The following is a 17239-nucleotide window of genomic DNA, read 5'->3' on the forward strand; positions in this document are numbered from 1 at the left end:
CCAGGAAATCCTCATTTGATACAAGGCACAACTCAGTGGTACTGATTTGCAGACGATGGAGGCTCTGAAGACCACTTGCACGATGCTGGAAGAACAGGTCATGGACCTGGAAGCTCTGAACGATGAGCTGCTGGAAAAAGAGCGGCAGTGGGAGGCGTGGAGGAGCGTCCTTGGTGACGAGAAGTCCCAGTTTGAGTGTCGGGTTCGAGAGTTACAGAGGATGCTGGACACCGAAAAGCAAAGCAGGTGGGACTACCTATTTGTAGAAAGCCATTTGTGGGATCACCTGAGCATTAGGAACAGGGTGACCAAGAGTCCCAGCTTGCCCAGGACTGAGAGAAGTTTCTAGCATACAAGACTTTCAGTGCTAAAGCTGGGAGACTCTTGGGCAAACCACGGTGGGTCGTCATCCTAGTTGGAAGTATGGCCAGTGTCCCTTGGATTCTATGTTGAAAGCTGGTGTCCTTTTACCCCATGTGGAGGCCTGGGAGTCAGCAGGGCAAATAGCTCAGTGCTTCCTTAGCAGAAACTCTTATCTTGCGTTTGTTATCATTGTGACCATGTAGCAAGACCATCTCCATTCTAAACCCGGTCCTGTGTAAAGCTAGTCACCTGTCTAGACCAGGGTTTCTCAACCTCATCACTACTGATGGTTTGGGCTAGATAATCCCTTATTGTGAGGGCCGCCGTGTGCCTCGTAAAAATGTGAGCCTCATCCCTGCTTTTACCCACCAGATAACAGTAACAACCCCTTCCTCACAGTGTGGCACCAAATATGTCTCCAGACATTGTCCGATGTCCCAAGGGGGCAGCATTAACCTTGGTTAAGAACAACTTCTCTACAAGAACAGTTGAGCTTTTTTCTTTCGTAGTAGGAAATAATAAGTTCAAGCAGGATCTTTCCTCTGCTTTCCCATTTTCATTTCGAGTCAGAATCCTCTTCCTACTGGGGCCATGATAGTGCTGGTCACATACTTCCTACCCCTGGGGGGTGCCTTTCACACTGCAGACATGGCCGACGGGAAGATTGGTTATGACAGCTTTACAGCTGCAGAGTGTTTGGTTCTAACAAAATGGGTCTATTATGACAGTTTACCAGCAGATAGAAATAAATGGTCTTGAAGAATAGGTCTCATTTTCCACTGTGCACGCAGGAGTTAGCTCATGACTTCCATGTGTGCACAAATGAATTGTATCCTTCCCTCTTAACCTCACTCATATCACCTTCCTCTGAGACTGACCTTCCTGGGATCCTCTGATCTCCTTAACCGAGATAAACTATGCCTGGAAACATCTCTCACAAAACATTTAGTTGGATAGCATTGGACTCATTTTGGCATTTCCCACATCGACTTGACCACAGTACGGTAGACTCAGCCAAATGTGTTGGATGTTTAATGTGTGCTAAGTCACTTACACTAGAAAAGATTGGAGGCAAAAGATGAGACTCCTTCCACTTCGAGAGACACCGGTAGACCTACTCATATTTTGGATATCCTCCCGCGCGGTATTTGCCCAGGTGACGGCCTGCGGGTTTAAGACCTCCTGTTCCTCTTTCCCCGGAGCCTTCATGGTATATTCCAGTCGCTTTCACGCAGACCCCATCCCTTCTGCCCTCAAGTGCAGCTCCTCTCCGTGCTGCAGAGACCAATTTGAGGGTCGGAAGCTGACTTCAGCATCAAGAAACACGCAACTCCACATGGAAGGTATAATTATGGGCTGTGCTTAGGAAGACATTTCATGTGTACTTTCAGGGACAGTTGTGAAAGATCTTGGCTTTTCTTCTCTCCCCCCACCCTCCCGCCCCTCTATTTTGGTGTTACGTGGGATACCGAGATGAGTAAAATATAATTCTTAATTCTTCTGCTCAAGAGGCAAGTCTCATGGAGAAGATGAATTATGCATTCGGGTATTTACCACCTCAAATAGAGAGTGGGGTGTGCCAGGAGAGGAGTACGTTTATGCTTTGGATCTAGAACAAGGAGAGCTTCCTTGCAAGAGGAGAAGTTGAGCAAGGTTTTAGGGAGAATGTGGTCTTTTGAGTTCATCCTTGAAGGCTGAGTAAGATTTGGGTTTGCAGGGGAGGGGAGGTAGGGGAGGTAGGGGAGGAGAGCGCAGGCCAGTACAGGAGACTGTATAAGCCCAGGTATGGAAGGACCAAAACACAACACTTAAATGGGGAACGGCAGCAATTCTTCTAGCTTAGTTCTTGTTTTTTTCTATTTTCTAACCTTATTTATAGATACGTTCATCAGATTCGAGTTTCAGTTTCCTAATGAGCACCCCAAACATATAACTTATTGCTTAGACTTTAAGGAGAGGAAACGTTTCTTTGATTGAGTTTTCCTGTGGTTCCTCGGAGGACCTCGTTCCATTTCTGCTCCCAGGGGAGGTTCTGACAGTCTAGCGACATCCCATTCAGTCCAGTTGTTTTTGGAAAATTGCCTTTTCCCCTTCAGCCTTTCCAAGTGAGTACTCATAGGAACTTTAACTATTAAGAGTATTTTTACCCAAGGTCTAAAGTGGGTCAAATCTTCGCTCTGTAAGCAGTCAGAAAGTAAGTCATAATTTGGAACTGAGAATCTGGGTTGGGCCTCTCTCCAGCCGGTAACCTGTTCGGTTGCTTATCGAGATCAGAGATGGGCTCACTTCCTCCTTCTGGACTGGTGACTGGGGGGCTTCTGAAATGGGCCTGTGCTCTCCTGGCAGGGCGCGGGCCGACCAGCGGATCACCGAGTCCCGCCAGGTGGTGGAGCTGGCCGTGAAGGAGCACAAGGCTGAGATCCTCGCTCTGCAGCAGGCCCTCAAGGAGCAGAAGCTGAAGGCTGAGAGCCTCTCCGACAAGGTCAGCGCCCATCCCTTCTGCTTTTAGGAGGGCATCTCCATCTTATATTTATTTATTTTTTATTTTTTAAAGATTTTATTTATTTATTTGACAGAGATCACAAGGAGACAGAGAGACAGGCAGAGAGAGAGGAGGAAGCAGACTCCTGCTGAGCAGGGAGCCCGACATGGGGCTCGATCCCAGGACCCTGGGATCATGACCTGAGCTGAAGGCAGAGGCTTTAACCCACTGAGCCACCCAGTTGCCTCTAACTCCCTCTTTTAGAAGGCATAGTTGACCCATGGACAGGTGCAATCCACGGTCTGCATATTTCACGAATGCACATTTACTCTGTCCTGTCAAATCGCAGGGTCAGGCTCCATATGGGCCTCCTGGGTTGGCGAGAGTGTGGGAGGCGTGGTGGGGACTGGTGTGTCACAGTCTGTAGGTGACTATCCGGGCCCCTGAGGTCTGGATTCTGATCTGGCCACACTGCTTTCTCATTTTCTGGCACCTGATTTGAGATTTAATCTCTGGGTTGGTCGCAGGCCTTAATGTTGAGCGTTCTTGGGAAGTGCTCAGTGGCAAGGACTAATGCTCCTTCCGTTGCTGCCACAGTGGGCAGCCTGGCCTCTCTCTGTTCCGAGGCCAGGGTGAGTCCTGATGGCCATGTGAGTCCTCAGTATTCTACTTTGGAAATAGGCACGTGCCGTGTTCTGGAGGTTTATCTAAGTCTTGAAAGAGATTTCAAATAGATGCTCCAGTGTTCCCGATAACAAGAATGCAGATCAAAGAAATTTCATGTATAGACCCAGGCTTACACACACACATGCTTTTTCACAAACACACGCATAAAATAAAGCAAGAATCTGAATTTCGTATTTTGTGTAACTCTTTGTTATTTCATGATTTTAAAAGTAACTATTTGGGGTCATTGTGACAGATCTAGAAACCTGAGAGAAATAAAGGAAAAGATGACTGGCAATCCACCACTGATCTATCAGAATAAATATAGATTCTTATTATGTAAACAAATTTATAGCTTCAAAAAGAAAACACCATAGAACTAGGGGCTTTTCCTCAGTTACTGACTGATGAGTGTTTTGAATGTGTAGTTCTAAAAAAAACCTCAACAACACGGAAATATCTATTTAATCATTTAATCATTCTACTTGTGTTGGAACTTTGAGCTTCTTTCAATTTTCTGTTGTGGTGTTATAAATCTTTATGGATACCCATGATTATTTTCTTACAAAAATAAAATTTCACAGAAATAAAATTATTGGATTCAAGGCTACAGCTTGCCACTCAGGAACACTCTGGAGTTCCTTGATACTGGCTTACTTTTTTCTTTTTTAACCCGTTACGAAATTAGTATATTATTTAGAGGTAAAGGGACACTTTTGTGATTGAACTTGAATATTTTTTCTATTGGATTGTTCTTAGAGTATCCATAGCAAAGTTCTGCCCATCCTTTAAGATTCCAGATATTGGGGCGCCTGGGTAGCTCATTCGGTTAAGTGTCCAGCTCTTGATCTCAGCTTAGGTCTTGATCTCAGAGTTGTAAGTTCAGGCCCCAAGTTGGGCTCCACGCTGGGTGCAGAACTCACTTTAAATAAAAAACAAACTGGACTCCAGACATTGATGTAATCTCTTCTAGACAACTGGTAATTCAGGAAGACTTTCTCTTCTCCATACCCCTTTTATCAAAAATATTACATGACAAAGCAATCCTTTTTTGTGTACATGTCTAGTTATGGGCTGCTCTCTGCCTTTGGACTTTATGTAAGATTCTTAAGAGAGTTTGTCCATTTTTTCATCCCTAAGAGCCCTGATATCATGCTGTGCAAATAGTAAGCATTCAGCATTTGATTACTTAATTAATTTCAGTCAAAGTGATCATCCTTGTCTTAGAACTTGTCATAGCTCTTTATGTGACCCGTGCCTTAGAAATAACCCTATCCCCATATAAGGCTTAGCTGTGACATGGACCTTTGTGTTATACTTTTAGAAAACAATATTTATTTATTCATTCACTTATTTTTTGAAAGATTTTATCTATTCAAGAGAGAGAGAGCATGGGCATGTGAGAATCAGCATGAGTCGGGGAGGGGCAGAGGCAGCAGGAGAGGGAGAAGCAGACTCCTTGTTGAACATGGGGCCCAATCCCAAGACCCTGAGATCATGACGTGAGCCAAAGGCAGGCGCTCAAGCAACTGAGCCACCCAGGCACTCCTAGAAAACAATATTTATACTCTGATTTTCAGAACCTGATTCTTTACATGTGAAAATTTGGGGGTATTTGCAAAAGTCATCAGCATTGACATTCCTAAATATAATATTATGGCCAATTTTTCCAAATGCCCAGCTCAATGACCTGGAGAAGAAACATGCCATGCTTGAAATGAACGCCCGCAGTTTACAGCAGAAACTGGAGACTGAACGGGAGCTCAAACAGAGGCTTCTGGAAGAGGTGAGTCTGTGACACCTGAGAAACCGGGCCAAGTGGAATTCTGAAGGTGAAAATTGATGTGTTAAGTGGTCAGATCCAGATCAGACATCATTGTTTTGAAGTTTGAGTTTTCAAGAAAGAGTAAAGTGGTCATGTAATACTTTTCTGAAGGCATTTACCATGTTCAAAGAACGTGTCACAAAGGCCAAAAGATCTTTGTCACTTGCATCTGCTCACGTGGTGCTTAAAAGAATGTTGAGCACCAATGAGTATGTGCCAAATGGAAGTTTGTTAAATAGACGGGTGACTGAATACTGAGTGAAATTGTGCTTTTAGAGTTAATATCTAAAGTGTATTTGGTTTTCGGGCTAATAAACATCTGTGCACATTGGCTTCATGCACAGGGCAGGGACTTGGCCAGATTTATGCTATGTACTAAATGTCATGAAGACTTTTGATCATCCATTTAATTCAGTTAAAAAAAGTTAGGCCCTGCGTTTGAGACATAGAATGGAAAGCTCCTGAACCCATCCCTTGTATTATTTCCTGGACCTTTTAGCAGAAATCTGAAAGTCTCTGTTTAAGTTGATGACTACTTCCCACTCCCAGCCAAAGCCCTGCCTTATATATTGAATCACTAATGATTCTGCTTTGTTCATTAGAACTGACCAACCAGGACAAATATACTTTCTAAAGACATTTAATGAGAAACAGGACTCCAAGAGTGTTCTCTTTAGCCCATAGTGAACCTGATAGTTCAGTTAACCAGGTCGCCTTTTCTGGTTACTTGAGGTTTTATTATATGATGCCTCCCAAAGGACCCTGCTGATAGAAATAACATTGCTAAGCTATTAACTTTGAAAAGTGGTAAAAATTTCGCAGGTGCGTATGAAATATTTTACAGAATGAGACTGTAAAAAAAATGGGTGGGAGTTTGGGAGAGTTCTGGAGATGGATGACGGTGACGGTTGCCTAACACCGAACATGTCCTTGGTGCTGAGCAACTGTCCACTTAAAAATGGTTAAAATGGTAAATTTTATGTATATTGTACCACAACAAAGATTTTACAACAAAATTAATCATATACACACAGGGAAGTTCACCAAAGGCAGGGTTAAGAACGCTGTCATAAAAATTTAAAGATCTACCTGGTGGCCAAGTAAAGAACGATGGTCTTTTATCTGGAATGAGTAGACAAACGCCCCCACTTAGGCACATGCTGGAAACAGAACAGAAATAATCAGTGATGTTGCCTGGTCCTATTTTCCTTCCGAAGGAAGAGAATTGGTTCTGACAGCTCGACACTTTGGTCCAAGGTTACATGGTGACTCAGTGACAAGTCTTGGAATAGCAGGCTGGGATCCTGATTCAGTCCCCTCCTTCTCACTTCCAAACGACACGAGAACATTTCCAGCTTCCCAGTCTGTACCTCGCAGATAGAGTTTTGAGCACAGACATCTGGCTGACACTGAGTTTGCAGCAGATTTCACTGACAGTTGAAACCATTACGAAACAAAGAATGATATTCATCGTTCAGGATGTGGCTAGGACCCCTGGGCCTGCTCTGCACTTTATAACCATGTGACCAAGGGCTTAAACTGAGTGTTCTTTTTTTTTTTTTTTTTTTGATACTTTTTTTTTTTAAAGTGGAGACACCTGATTAATCATCAACACAGTGAAAATATAAAACATTTTCATCATCCAAAAATTTCCCTATGCCTCTTCTAGTCAATACCTTCTCACCCTGGCTCCAGAAACCCACAGATCTGCTTGATCTTTGTCACTACTGATAGCTTTTCTTTTCTAGAATTTCCTAGAAGTGGAGTCATACTATATATACTCCTTGTATCTGAATTCTTTTTTTTTTTTTTAATTTTTAAAGATTATTTTAGAAAGAGAGTATGTGTGAGTGGGGTAGGGGCAAGGGGATACGGAGAGAGAGAATCTCAAGCAGACTCCCCATTGAGGTTGGAGCCCAACTTGGGGCTCCATTTTGTGACCCTGAGCTTATGACCTGAGCTGAAACCAAGAGTCAGACGCTTAACTCACTGAGCCACCCAAGCGCTCTTCAATTCTTTGGTTTAGTTGAGCATGTTTTTTGGGATTTGTCTGTGTTGGTGAATGCACTAGCAGTTCATTGCTTTTTATTACTAAGCAGTAATTCATTGTATGGGTATACCATAATCTATCCGCTCCCCTGTTGATGATTCTTTGAATAGTTTCCAGTGTTTAGTTATTATACATAAATCTGCTGAGAAAACTTGTGGGCAAATCTTTGTGTAGATATGTTTTCATTCCTCTAGAAGGAGCATTGCTGGATCCCACGTATAGGTTGATAACGAAGTGGTTGTTTCAGTTTGCATGCCCAACAGCAGTTCCAAACTGTAATGCTTGGCATTGTTTAGTCTTTCTAGTGTATCAAGTACAATATCACATTGTGGTTTTAATTTGCATTTTTTAAATAATGAAAGATGATAAGTATCTTTTCATGTCTTTATCATTCATATATCTTCTTTTGGAAAGTGTACGTTCAGATCTTTTGGGTAATTACTTCTGAGTAAAGTTGTTAAAGATTTTTATTTATTTATTTATTTAAAGATTTTATTTATTTATTTGGCAGACAGAGATCACAAGTAGGCAGAGAGGCAGGCGGAGAGAGAAGAGGAAGCAGGCTCCCTGCCGAGCAGAGAGCCAATAGCGGGGCTCCATCCCAGGACCCTGGGATCATGACCCAAGCCGAGGGCAGAGGCTCTAACCTACTGAGCCACCTGGGTGCCCCTTATTTATTTTTTATAAAGATTTTATTTATTTATTTGACAGACAGAGATCACAAGTAGGCAGAGAGGCAGGCAGAGAGAGAAGGAGGGGAAGCAGGCTCCCCATGGAGCAAAGAACCTGATGTGGGGCTTGATCCCAGGACCCTGGGATCATGACCTGAGCCGAAGGCAGAGGCTTTAACACACTGAGTCACCCAGGCACCCCAAAGATTTTTTGATACTAACTCTGCCAGATATGTGGATGGTAAATCTTTCACCCAGTCTGTAGCTTGCTTTGTCTTTTAAAACAGTATCTTTCAAAGTGCAAATGTTCTTAATTTTTATGAAGTCAGATTTATCAGTTTTTAAAAATGGTTTGTTTTCTGTGTCCTAGTTAAGAAATCTGTGCTTACCGTAAAGTTGAAGATAGTTTCTTCTCTCTGTACTCCTAGAAGTTTTATAGTTTTAGCTTTCATATGGAGATCTGGGAAGTATTTTGAGTTAATTTTTATGTATGGTATGAGAGGACAGGTTCACTGTTTTCCATAGAATTATCCTGTTAGTCCAGTACCATTTGTTAAAGATTCTTTTCCTCATTAAATTTTCTTTCTTTCTTTTTTTTTTTTTTTTTTAAGATTTTATTTATTTGACAGAGAGAAAAAGAGCACGAGCAGGGGGAGAGGCAGAGGGAGAGGAGAAGCAGGCTCCCTGCAGAGCAGGGGAAGCCCGATATGGGATTCAATCCCAGGACTCAGGGATCATGACCTGAGCCGAAGGCAATGGGTTAACCCAGGTGCCCTCCTCGTTAACTTTTCTTGTTATAGAGTCATCTACATGTCTCTCCTTGTTCTGTTACCAGACCATCTGATTATAACGCATCTTGAAATCAAGAGATATTGTTGAATGTGTGTGTGTGTGTGTGTGTGTGTGTGTGTGTGTGTGAGAGAGAGAGAGAGAGAGAGAGAGAGATCTGATAAGTGTCCTCTTTAATCCCCATCCCCCATTTCTCCCATCCTCCCACTCATCTCCCCTCTGGTAGCCATCAGTTTGTTCTTGTTTGTCTCTCTTCCCATTTTGTATTTGCTCAATTTTCTTTCTTTCTTCATTTAACCCAAGTATCCTCTTCATGAGGTACAGGGACCTGTAAAGGGGGCCAGAATCTCGGCCTCAGAATTGGGAAGAGTTTTTTTATGTCATGCAACCCAAATTCCAGCCCTTGTTCCATTGTCCTCTTCATCCCTGCCCCTGGCAGATTTTGCTAATGGACATTTCTTTTAAATCTTTCCTCTTGGGCCCCAAATGGCTTCAGAACCTTTTTTCACATGGCACTTGACAGCTGCTATCAGTCCATCGGAAGTAATGACAAAGATGAAAATCCATTTGCTAATTCTGGTCAAATTAACCTGTTTAAGGCAGAGAGAATCCCTTCCCCAACATTCCCCACCAGGGCACCTGGTTGGACCTCGGCCTGAGTGCACAGTGTTTTTGGATATGCCAACCCACTTTTTCCAGTAAATTTAATTCTCAGGAAGTCCTGTCTCATTTTGAACTAAAGCTTGTAACTTTCAGCCACTGGTTCTATTTCATTGAAACATTTGAAAATAGAGCAGTCTGATATTTCCAACCAAAATAAAGAGATTAATGCTGATTAGTGATCAAATTACTTAATGGATAATTTAAAAAATAATGTTTCCTTAACAACTGCTATGTGCCCGGTGCCCTTCTGCATACTTTCCATGAATTGGCTCCTATGTGACAGTTCTATGAGAAAACTACTTCTTTTATCTCTGTGATGGTCACTTAGATATCTAAGTCGCTCTCCCACTCCAGACTGCCCTGCCTTTCCTAAGAGAAACATTTCAAGTCCCTCCAAGTTTGAAATGTTCTTTTCTGATAGATTTATCTTTCCAAAGAGACTTTCTAGAAGTCCACATGGTCTGAACAACATGGAGTACTGTGGGACATCTCCAGCTCCATTCCAAGCTCTGTAAACCTCTGCCAATTACCCTGGGCTCTTTGGGTACCTTTGTTGCATCATTGATACCCACTGACTGTCCCATAGGTTTGGGGTTTTTTTTTGAATAAACATCTTTATATTCTATGTTTATCAGTCAATGTTTTGTTTTTTTGGTTTTTTGTTTTTTAAGATTTTATTTATTTGAGAGCGATCATGAGCAGGGCGGGGAGGAGCAGAGGCAGAGGGGGAAACAGACTCCCCACTGAATAGGGAGCCCAACACACACCGGGCTGGATCCCAGGCCACCGGGATCATGACCTGAGCCGAAGGCAGAGGCTTCACCACTGACGAAGCCACCCCGGCTCCCCTATCAGTCCGTGTTTTTAAAAATACTGCCCTTTTGAACTTTCTCTAGTTGGTTTTGATCCATCCTTTCAGCCACCAGGGCTGTCTGGTGCTCTGGTTCTGGGGTCCAGCTCCTCCGTGCGTCCTGCCAGTCTCCTGTCCCCCTTGTGAGGCTGTCGGACAGATGGAAGCACAGAGCTAAGCCTCTCCTTCCGGTCGGACCCTGACCCGGGAATAGCCCCCATTTGCTCCTCTCTGGGAAGCAGGTAAACGGTTTTGAAAAAATGTTCCGCTGAGCACCAACCTGCCACTCTTACTTGTTTTTTATTATAGTAAATAAGCAGCCTGTTTCTTGGAAAGCTAACGGACAGTTGATGCATTTGTTCTAGAGAAATATTTTGGGCCCGGCTGTCCCCAAACCAATTCTTGTCCCCAGCTCCTGTTTCTCTGCTTCCTGCCTAGTAATTAATGTTGTCCTAAAATAGTGGGAAGAAACTAAAGAGGGTAATTTGCGGAAATCACTTGCGCTGTAGGGGACTGATAGCTCCCTTTAAGAGGTAATTTTAGCTGTTTTCTCTGCTCCCCTCCCCCCCACAATATTTTAGGAGTTTCTGTGGTTTGAGTCAGAAATTCCAGGTTGGTATATAGGCCAGGTGGTCTCTGGTTGATGACAGTATCTCTTGCTTTATGGAGGACTGATGAGGGGAGGCTGGTGGAGGAGGTCTGCACAGGGAAGCCAGTGGGGTAGGGAGAGGGGAGTCTGAACCGGATGGAGGGAATGGAAGAGAGAAAGACTACTAAAATGCCTTGATTTTAGCATCTATGGTACACTGGGCACTGGGCACTGGCGCTCAGTACATTGCCCAGTCGCCAGGGTGAGGGGGATCATTATACCCACTTTCAGATGAAGACACCAAGGCTTCTAGAGCCAATATGAGTTGCCCTATGGTCCTATGACTGGTACATGTTAGAGTCCTCATTCATACTAGCGTCTGTAGCATTCCAAAGCGCACATTCATCCCACCACATTGTGATGCCTCAAGGAATCCGCTTCCCCTCAAGAGGAAGGGCCATTGAGGAGTAGAGATGGAAAGAGAAATAAAAAACATAGGTTGAAGGAAGCGAATGGAATGAAGAGGGTCACCAAGTCTGAAGTTGTTGGTGGCCTTTGGCCTTCTACGGCTGAGGACATGAAGATTTGCTGTGGCCTGTCGGAAAATGCCCATGGCCGTGTTTACTCTCCTGGGGAGCTCTGTCCTAGAGTCTGCAGAGATTCTAGGCCACCACGGGAGGGGGTAATAGGCCCACCTACACAGTGGTTAGATTGTCACCCCAGGGTCAGATGACATCAGGTGGTGTCTCATCAGGGTAGCTGCTCTCTCCTGCTTTTTTAGAAACAGAAGCATTTTAGGAAAGAGAGCCATAAAACCAGCATCTTTATAGCCTGCCTTATTTTCTGGTTGACTTCCATTATAAAAATCGGAGAGATTTTCAGCACAGAACTATTTCCAAAACGCTGAAGTGATCCCCCCTGCCTCCACCGGCCCCCTGGGTTTTTACTGATTCTTGTGCTGAATCTGGGCTCTTCCTCTTCCTCCCCATACTGCAGAAGCATCTCCTGTGATTGTGGCTATTTGTGTCCTGGTTGGGGGTCCCTCACCCTGAGGAGGTACTCCTTAAAATGAGAGGTGACATGATTCCCCTTTGCACATCCACACTGCCTGAACAAAGCGATCTCTCAGAATAGCATCTGAGACCTTACAAAGCAAAGCTAAGGCAGACTGGAGCTTAGCTGTCATGGCAGTAATTCACAGCATCTTTGATGTCAACTCAGATGGGCCACGTGTCCTTAACTGTAACCGAATGGAAAGGCGGACACGGCGGCCTGGTCTTCCTCTTACAGTGGGGATCCTGTGACTTGCTGGCCATCCAAGATTTGGGGCACATTCTTTTTAACTGTGCCACACGTCTGTCGGGGACAGAAAACAGTCGGCAATTCTGGAACGAGATGATTTCAGAAGCCGAAATTTGGCGCCAAGCCTGCGATTAGTTTGATGACAAGAACAGTGGGGACATGAGTTATATTGTCCGTGGTATCGAGACTCTGGCCTTTCCCCCCACTAGCAAGCCAAATTACAGCAGCAGATGGACATGCAGAAGAGCCACATCTTCCGTCTGACTCAAGGGCTGCAAGAAGCTCTGGACCGGGCGGATCTGCTGAAGACGGAAAGGAGTGATCTGGAATACCAGCTAGAAAACATTCAGGTGAGAGCCGGCAGAGGGAATTTACTTAGAAATTGTCTGCGGATGCAAAGCGTCATGGCCGAAAGCCACCTGGTGAAATGATCAGAGTGATCTCTTTATACTGCGTGTTTTTCCCCACATTTCATTATGAAAATTTCCATACCTTCAGAGAAGTTAGAGCATACCTGTAATACCAGCTCTGAGATTCTAATATTAACCCCTGACTTTTTTTTTTCCCCCGTATGCATATCCATCTATCAGTCCTTTTTTAAATTTTGTTTTTGGCCATAAGAAAAGGAGTGAGTAAGTAAATATTGGCCCAGTGTGGTCTGTGTTGAATTTTCATAAGCTAGTATCCTCGTGACTTAGTTTTTATATTTTCTTAAAGTGCCAAATTTATTTATTTTTATTTTTATTTTTTAATTTTTTTTAAGTTTTAGTTTATTTATTTGACAGAGAGATCACAAGTAGGCAGAGAGGCAGGCAGAGAGCGGGGTGGGTAGGGGAAGCAGGCTCCCCACTGAGCAGAGAGCCTGAAGTGGGGCTTGATCCCAGGACCCCGAGATCATGACCTGAGCTGAAGGCAGGGGCTTAACCCACTGAGCCACCCAGGCGCCCCTTAAGTACCAAATTTAAAAGCATCTTTCTTTCGAGGGCTGAGCTTATTTTTGTTTTTATGAATTTTTAGGTTCTCTATTCTCACGAAAAGGTGAAAATGGAAGGTACTATTTCTCAACAAACCAAACTCATTGACTTTCTGCAAGCCAAAATGGACCAGCCCGCTAAGAAGAAAAAGGTGGGTCCTCATGTTTGAAAAGTGGAGAGTTTTTGCTCAGCCATTGTGATTCATTAGATACCACTGTGATAGATAATTGGAGAAACATCAAAGAAAACAAAACGCACATTTTCTTGTTTTATACTGGGTTGAAAAGAGGTTTTGAGATAGAACAGTCCTTACAGAAGGGATGTCATTAATCAAGACTGTAACACACTGCTCTGTGTTCATGGCCTTTAAAATTATAGTGCCTGTATCTGATTTCCTAAGCAGCTGGGATGTGGGAGGGTGGGCAGCACAGAGAAAGGTTTATATGGAGGTCATTGTACAAGATTCCAGAAAGATTAGCAGGTCACAGGTACAGGACTATAGAGATTACAGGACATGGATTCGGCATTTGACAGAGAGAGAGGGGGGTCCTCAGTTCTGTTGAAGGATTCTTAGGGCACAGGTACAGGGCTCTAGAAAAGACTCGAAATTACCCAGCCCAGTCCTTTTGATTGACAAAGGCCTGTGTGACACCGGGAGCCAGGGAGTTGAGGTGACTTGCCTACAGTGCCTGACTAGATAGCTAGGCCCTCCACTGAGGGCCGCTCCATCCCTTTAAAATTGTGATAAACAAATGAAAAACTGTGACCAAAAAGAAAATTTAAAAAAATCCAATTGTGGACAGGGTTCTATGTAGATGCACCTGGGAAGATTTTTACTACACCCAAAACATACTTCCCTAAACCACCGAGCCCCCCTGCCCCCAACCCCAGGAGGTTTGGCTAGGTGTTCTCAGCTGGAAAAGGTCTCTAAGGAGCTTGCAGTTTGCTTCCAAAGGCATTCCTGCCCCAGAGGAGCAGTGGCAGCCCCCCTCTGACTTGGATTACGTGAAAGGGGGCTGGGGTAGGCAGTTGGGGCCTGTGGTGCCAGTGCTGTTTGCACTATGAGGGGCGAGGACAGCCTTCAGAAGCAGTGTCCTCCTCTGGGGGCTGCCGGGAAGGAATGTTCTTTGCCGTGTTTCTGCTTGTTATGCTGACGATATTTAATCTTCTTTTATGATATTGAATCTTTTTTTATTTTAACAGCCGATTGTTATCTGACTGTGTCATGTGCTGTAGTTAGGGTGTTTCCATTGATTTCTGGTTTTTTTTCAGTCCCATTATTCCCTGTGTTTTCCTTTTTTTTTTCCTCCGTGTCCAGTATGTGTTTTCCATTTGCATTGTTTTTTTTTTTTTTAATTTTTGAGTAGGCCCCTTGTTTTGATGTCACTTTACTAGTCAGGTTTTTGGTCTCCTTTTAAAAAAAAAAATTTTTTTTTTTAAACCCTCATCTCTGTGTCTTGTAACTAAGCATCATGAGACAAACGCGGAGCAAGAGTGATTTCCGAACCATCCCTCCTGACTCCATCCTCCACTTCCATTTTTTGAGGGTAAAGACTCAGGAAATGGCTCTCCTTCTTGGGAATGCTAAAGGAAGAGGTGGTGGCAGTTCAAGCATCTTGAGCCCTCTTGTTGAAAATTTGCGAAACCCTATTTTTTTCCAGCCGGCTGGAATGGGCTGTGGCTCAGTCTCCCCTTTCCCCCCTTCACATGCCATTTTTACTAAATCCGCTTACAGTGAGTATGCTCCTGGCTTTCGTGGTTTGCTCCTCTTGAGTCAGAGTTCCTTTAGCTAGTTTCAAGTGCCAGTTTCCAGGAGTTAGGAGATATCTCTGTTTCCATTGCTAGGGTTTATTTAGTCGACGGAAAGAGGACCCTGCTTTGCCCACACAGGTTCCTCTGCAGTACAATGAGCTGAAGGTGGCTCTGGAGAAGGAGAAAGCTCGCTGCGCAGAGCTAGAGGAAGCCCTTCAGAAGACCCGCATCGAGCTCCGGTCTGCTCGGGAGGAAGGTAGGGGCACTCGCTATGCCGGGTCTGTGGGGAAAGGCAGAGGACCCACCTGAAGCAGATTGGTCATACTAGTTCAGCATCTGTCTTGGTGGCCCGAAAGCTCTCAGTCCAGACGTCCCAAGTTTGAACGAGTCACAGCGTCCTCGGCATTGCCCGTTCGGCATGATGCATGTTCTTTTGGTCTTGGGTCCTCGAAAGACAGCCCAGGGGCAGTCCGCTTGGTTTTGGCCTCTTGGTGGCCCAGCTAACCAAAAGACATTGGACTGGTCTCTCTCCAGCTGCCCACCGGAAGGCCACAGACCATCCACACCCATCTACGCCAGCCACCGCGAGGCAGCAGATCGCCATGTCCGCCATCGTGCGGTCACCCGAGCACCAGCCCAGTGCCATGAGCCTGCTGGCCCCACCATCTAGCCGCAGAAAGGAGTCGTCCACTCCAGAGGGTACGTGCTCAAGGAGCCACCGGAGTTCCGCTGAAAATCGTTTTTAGTCGACTAAGATAATGCAGACATATCGTGAAAGTGACAAGTAATAATATTAAGGGTGATAATGCTGAAGAGTAAGAAGTCTGTCTTCTCCCCCGTCCCAGGCCAGTTCGCTGAGCTGGAGACCACCAGTGCATTCTTCCTGCAACAGTTCGTGCACATAGGCACATGTCATGGTATTCATGTGTCTTATATAATTATATTTAAAGAGTATGAGAAAATAGGCATATTTTCCTCAGCCCTTTTTTCTATTGTAAATATCACAGCATTCTATGCTGTACCCTGCAAAACACCTTTGTTTCACTTAAAATCCTATCTTAGATTGTTTATGAATGCCTGTGCCTGGACCTCGTCCTCTGAGAGGACTACATGGTAGTCACTGGCATGGGTACGTGGCTCACCCGTTAGACCAGCCCCTGCTCAGTCTGCAGTGGGCGCTCTCAGGAGCGCCCTGCAGTGGAATCCTGCGCCTCTGCGGGTGCTGCGGCCGCAGGGTTAGCTCTGGGGAAAGGACTCCTTGCGTTAGAGATTATTTGCATGTTGAGTGTCGGAGATTTGATCCATTTTAAATTCTTACCAACAGTGTAAGAAGTTTTCTTTGTGGACTTAAAAGTACTCTGTTCGCCTAGAGAGGAAAAGGACTTTAAAAAAAAAAAAGGTTAGATTGTGAGGGCGATCTGGCTGTGACATCTGTCACCCTGTTGATCACCAGGGTTGATTCAGCTGATCTGGCTGGCGAGGCAGGTGTCCCCTAAGACTGCAGACGCACCCAAATGAGGCGCTGCCTGTGGCAAACTGCCTCGCTTTAAAAAAAAAAAAAAAAAAAGGCCAAGGAAGGTGGTTTGGAAGGTCTCAGGAGATCATAGAGCAGAGCTTCAGGGTGGCATCACAGTATCACAGTGTAACGGGTGTTAGTGGCAAATCTCGATGGCATTTTGGTGTGTTGGTGGGTTTTCTTCAACATTGGTTTCTCTCCAGCGATGATGCCGTCTTATTTCCTATGTTTCCGTAACACTTTGAATCAAAGAGCTTTACTCTTAAACGCATCGTGATGGTGATGGTAACACAGGGGAAGAAAACCTGTCTGGCCGTGGTGTCTGTTGCCTGGGCTCTGCAGAGCAGCAGCCGGCGAAGGTCTGAGGGTCCCAGGCTCCTGCTTCCCGTGTGCTACACACTGACCGGGCCAGAGTGCGCGCGTGTATTTATTCCTTAGGGTTTTCTGATCAAGGATGGAGGCCATGTTCTGTGCAGAATTTGGATTCAGAAATTTGGGTCCTGAGCTTTGCTGTTTAAAGCAGTATTTAATTAGGTCACTGTGGAGAGGGGGGCTTATTAAGTTGGGGGATGTGTTGCAGGAAGCAACCTTCTTATTTTAACAGACTGGTATATAAATGTAAGAATTCAATTTTTAAGGCTTACACATTGAGTTTTTCACCAGAGGAGGCTCTTCATGAAAGAACAGGACATGAGGAGAGAATTCTTCAGTCAGTTTATGTATGTAATAACTAGAAATTCTGTAATT

General features: G+C 44.6%; 1 protein-coding gene across 24 annotated transcripts in view; it reads left to right on the forward strand.

Annotated features, from left to right (window-relative positions):
• Positions 1 to 17239, forward strand: part of CIT (citron rho-interacting serine/threonine kinase) — a 165456-nt gene that overhangs the window by 124722 nt on the left and 23495 nt on the right. For 7 of the 24 annotated variants that reach the window (XM_082699734.1, XM_082699737.1, XM_082699750.1 and 4 more), the window contains 7 exons: positions 53 to 246; positions 2710 to 2845; positions 5193 to 5297; positions 12460 to 12600; positions 13268 to 13375; positions 15115 to 15232; positions 15511 to 15675. In XM_082699734.1, coding sequence (XP_082555860.1) covers positions 53 to 246; positions 2710 to 2845; positions 5193 to 5297; positions 12460 to 12600; positions 13268 to 13375; positions 15115 to 15232; positions 15511 to 15675 — 967 coding nt within the window. Of the gene's footprint in view, positions 1 to 25; positions 247 to 2709; positions 2846 to 5192; positions 5298 to 12459; positions 12601 to 13267; positions 13376 to 15069; positions 15233 to 15510; positions 15676 to 17239 lie in introns of all 24 variants that reach the window. The other 17 variants (XM_082699733.1, XM_082699736.1, XM_082699748.1 and 14 more) reach the window with 3 other exon arrangements.

Source organism: Mustela nivalis (assembly GCF_964662115.1).
Source record: "Mustela nivalis genome assembly, chromosome: 14".
In the NCBI taxonomy this organism is placed as follows: domain Eukaryota; kingdom Metazoa; phylum Chordata; class Mammalia; order Carnivora; family Mustelidae; genus Mustela; species Mustela nivalis.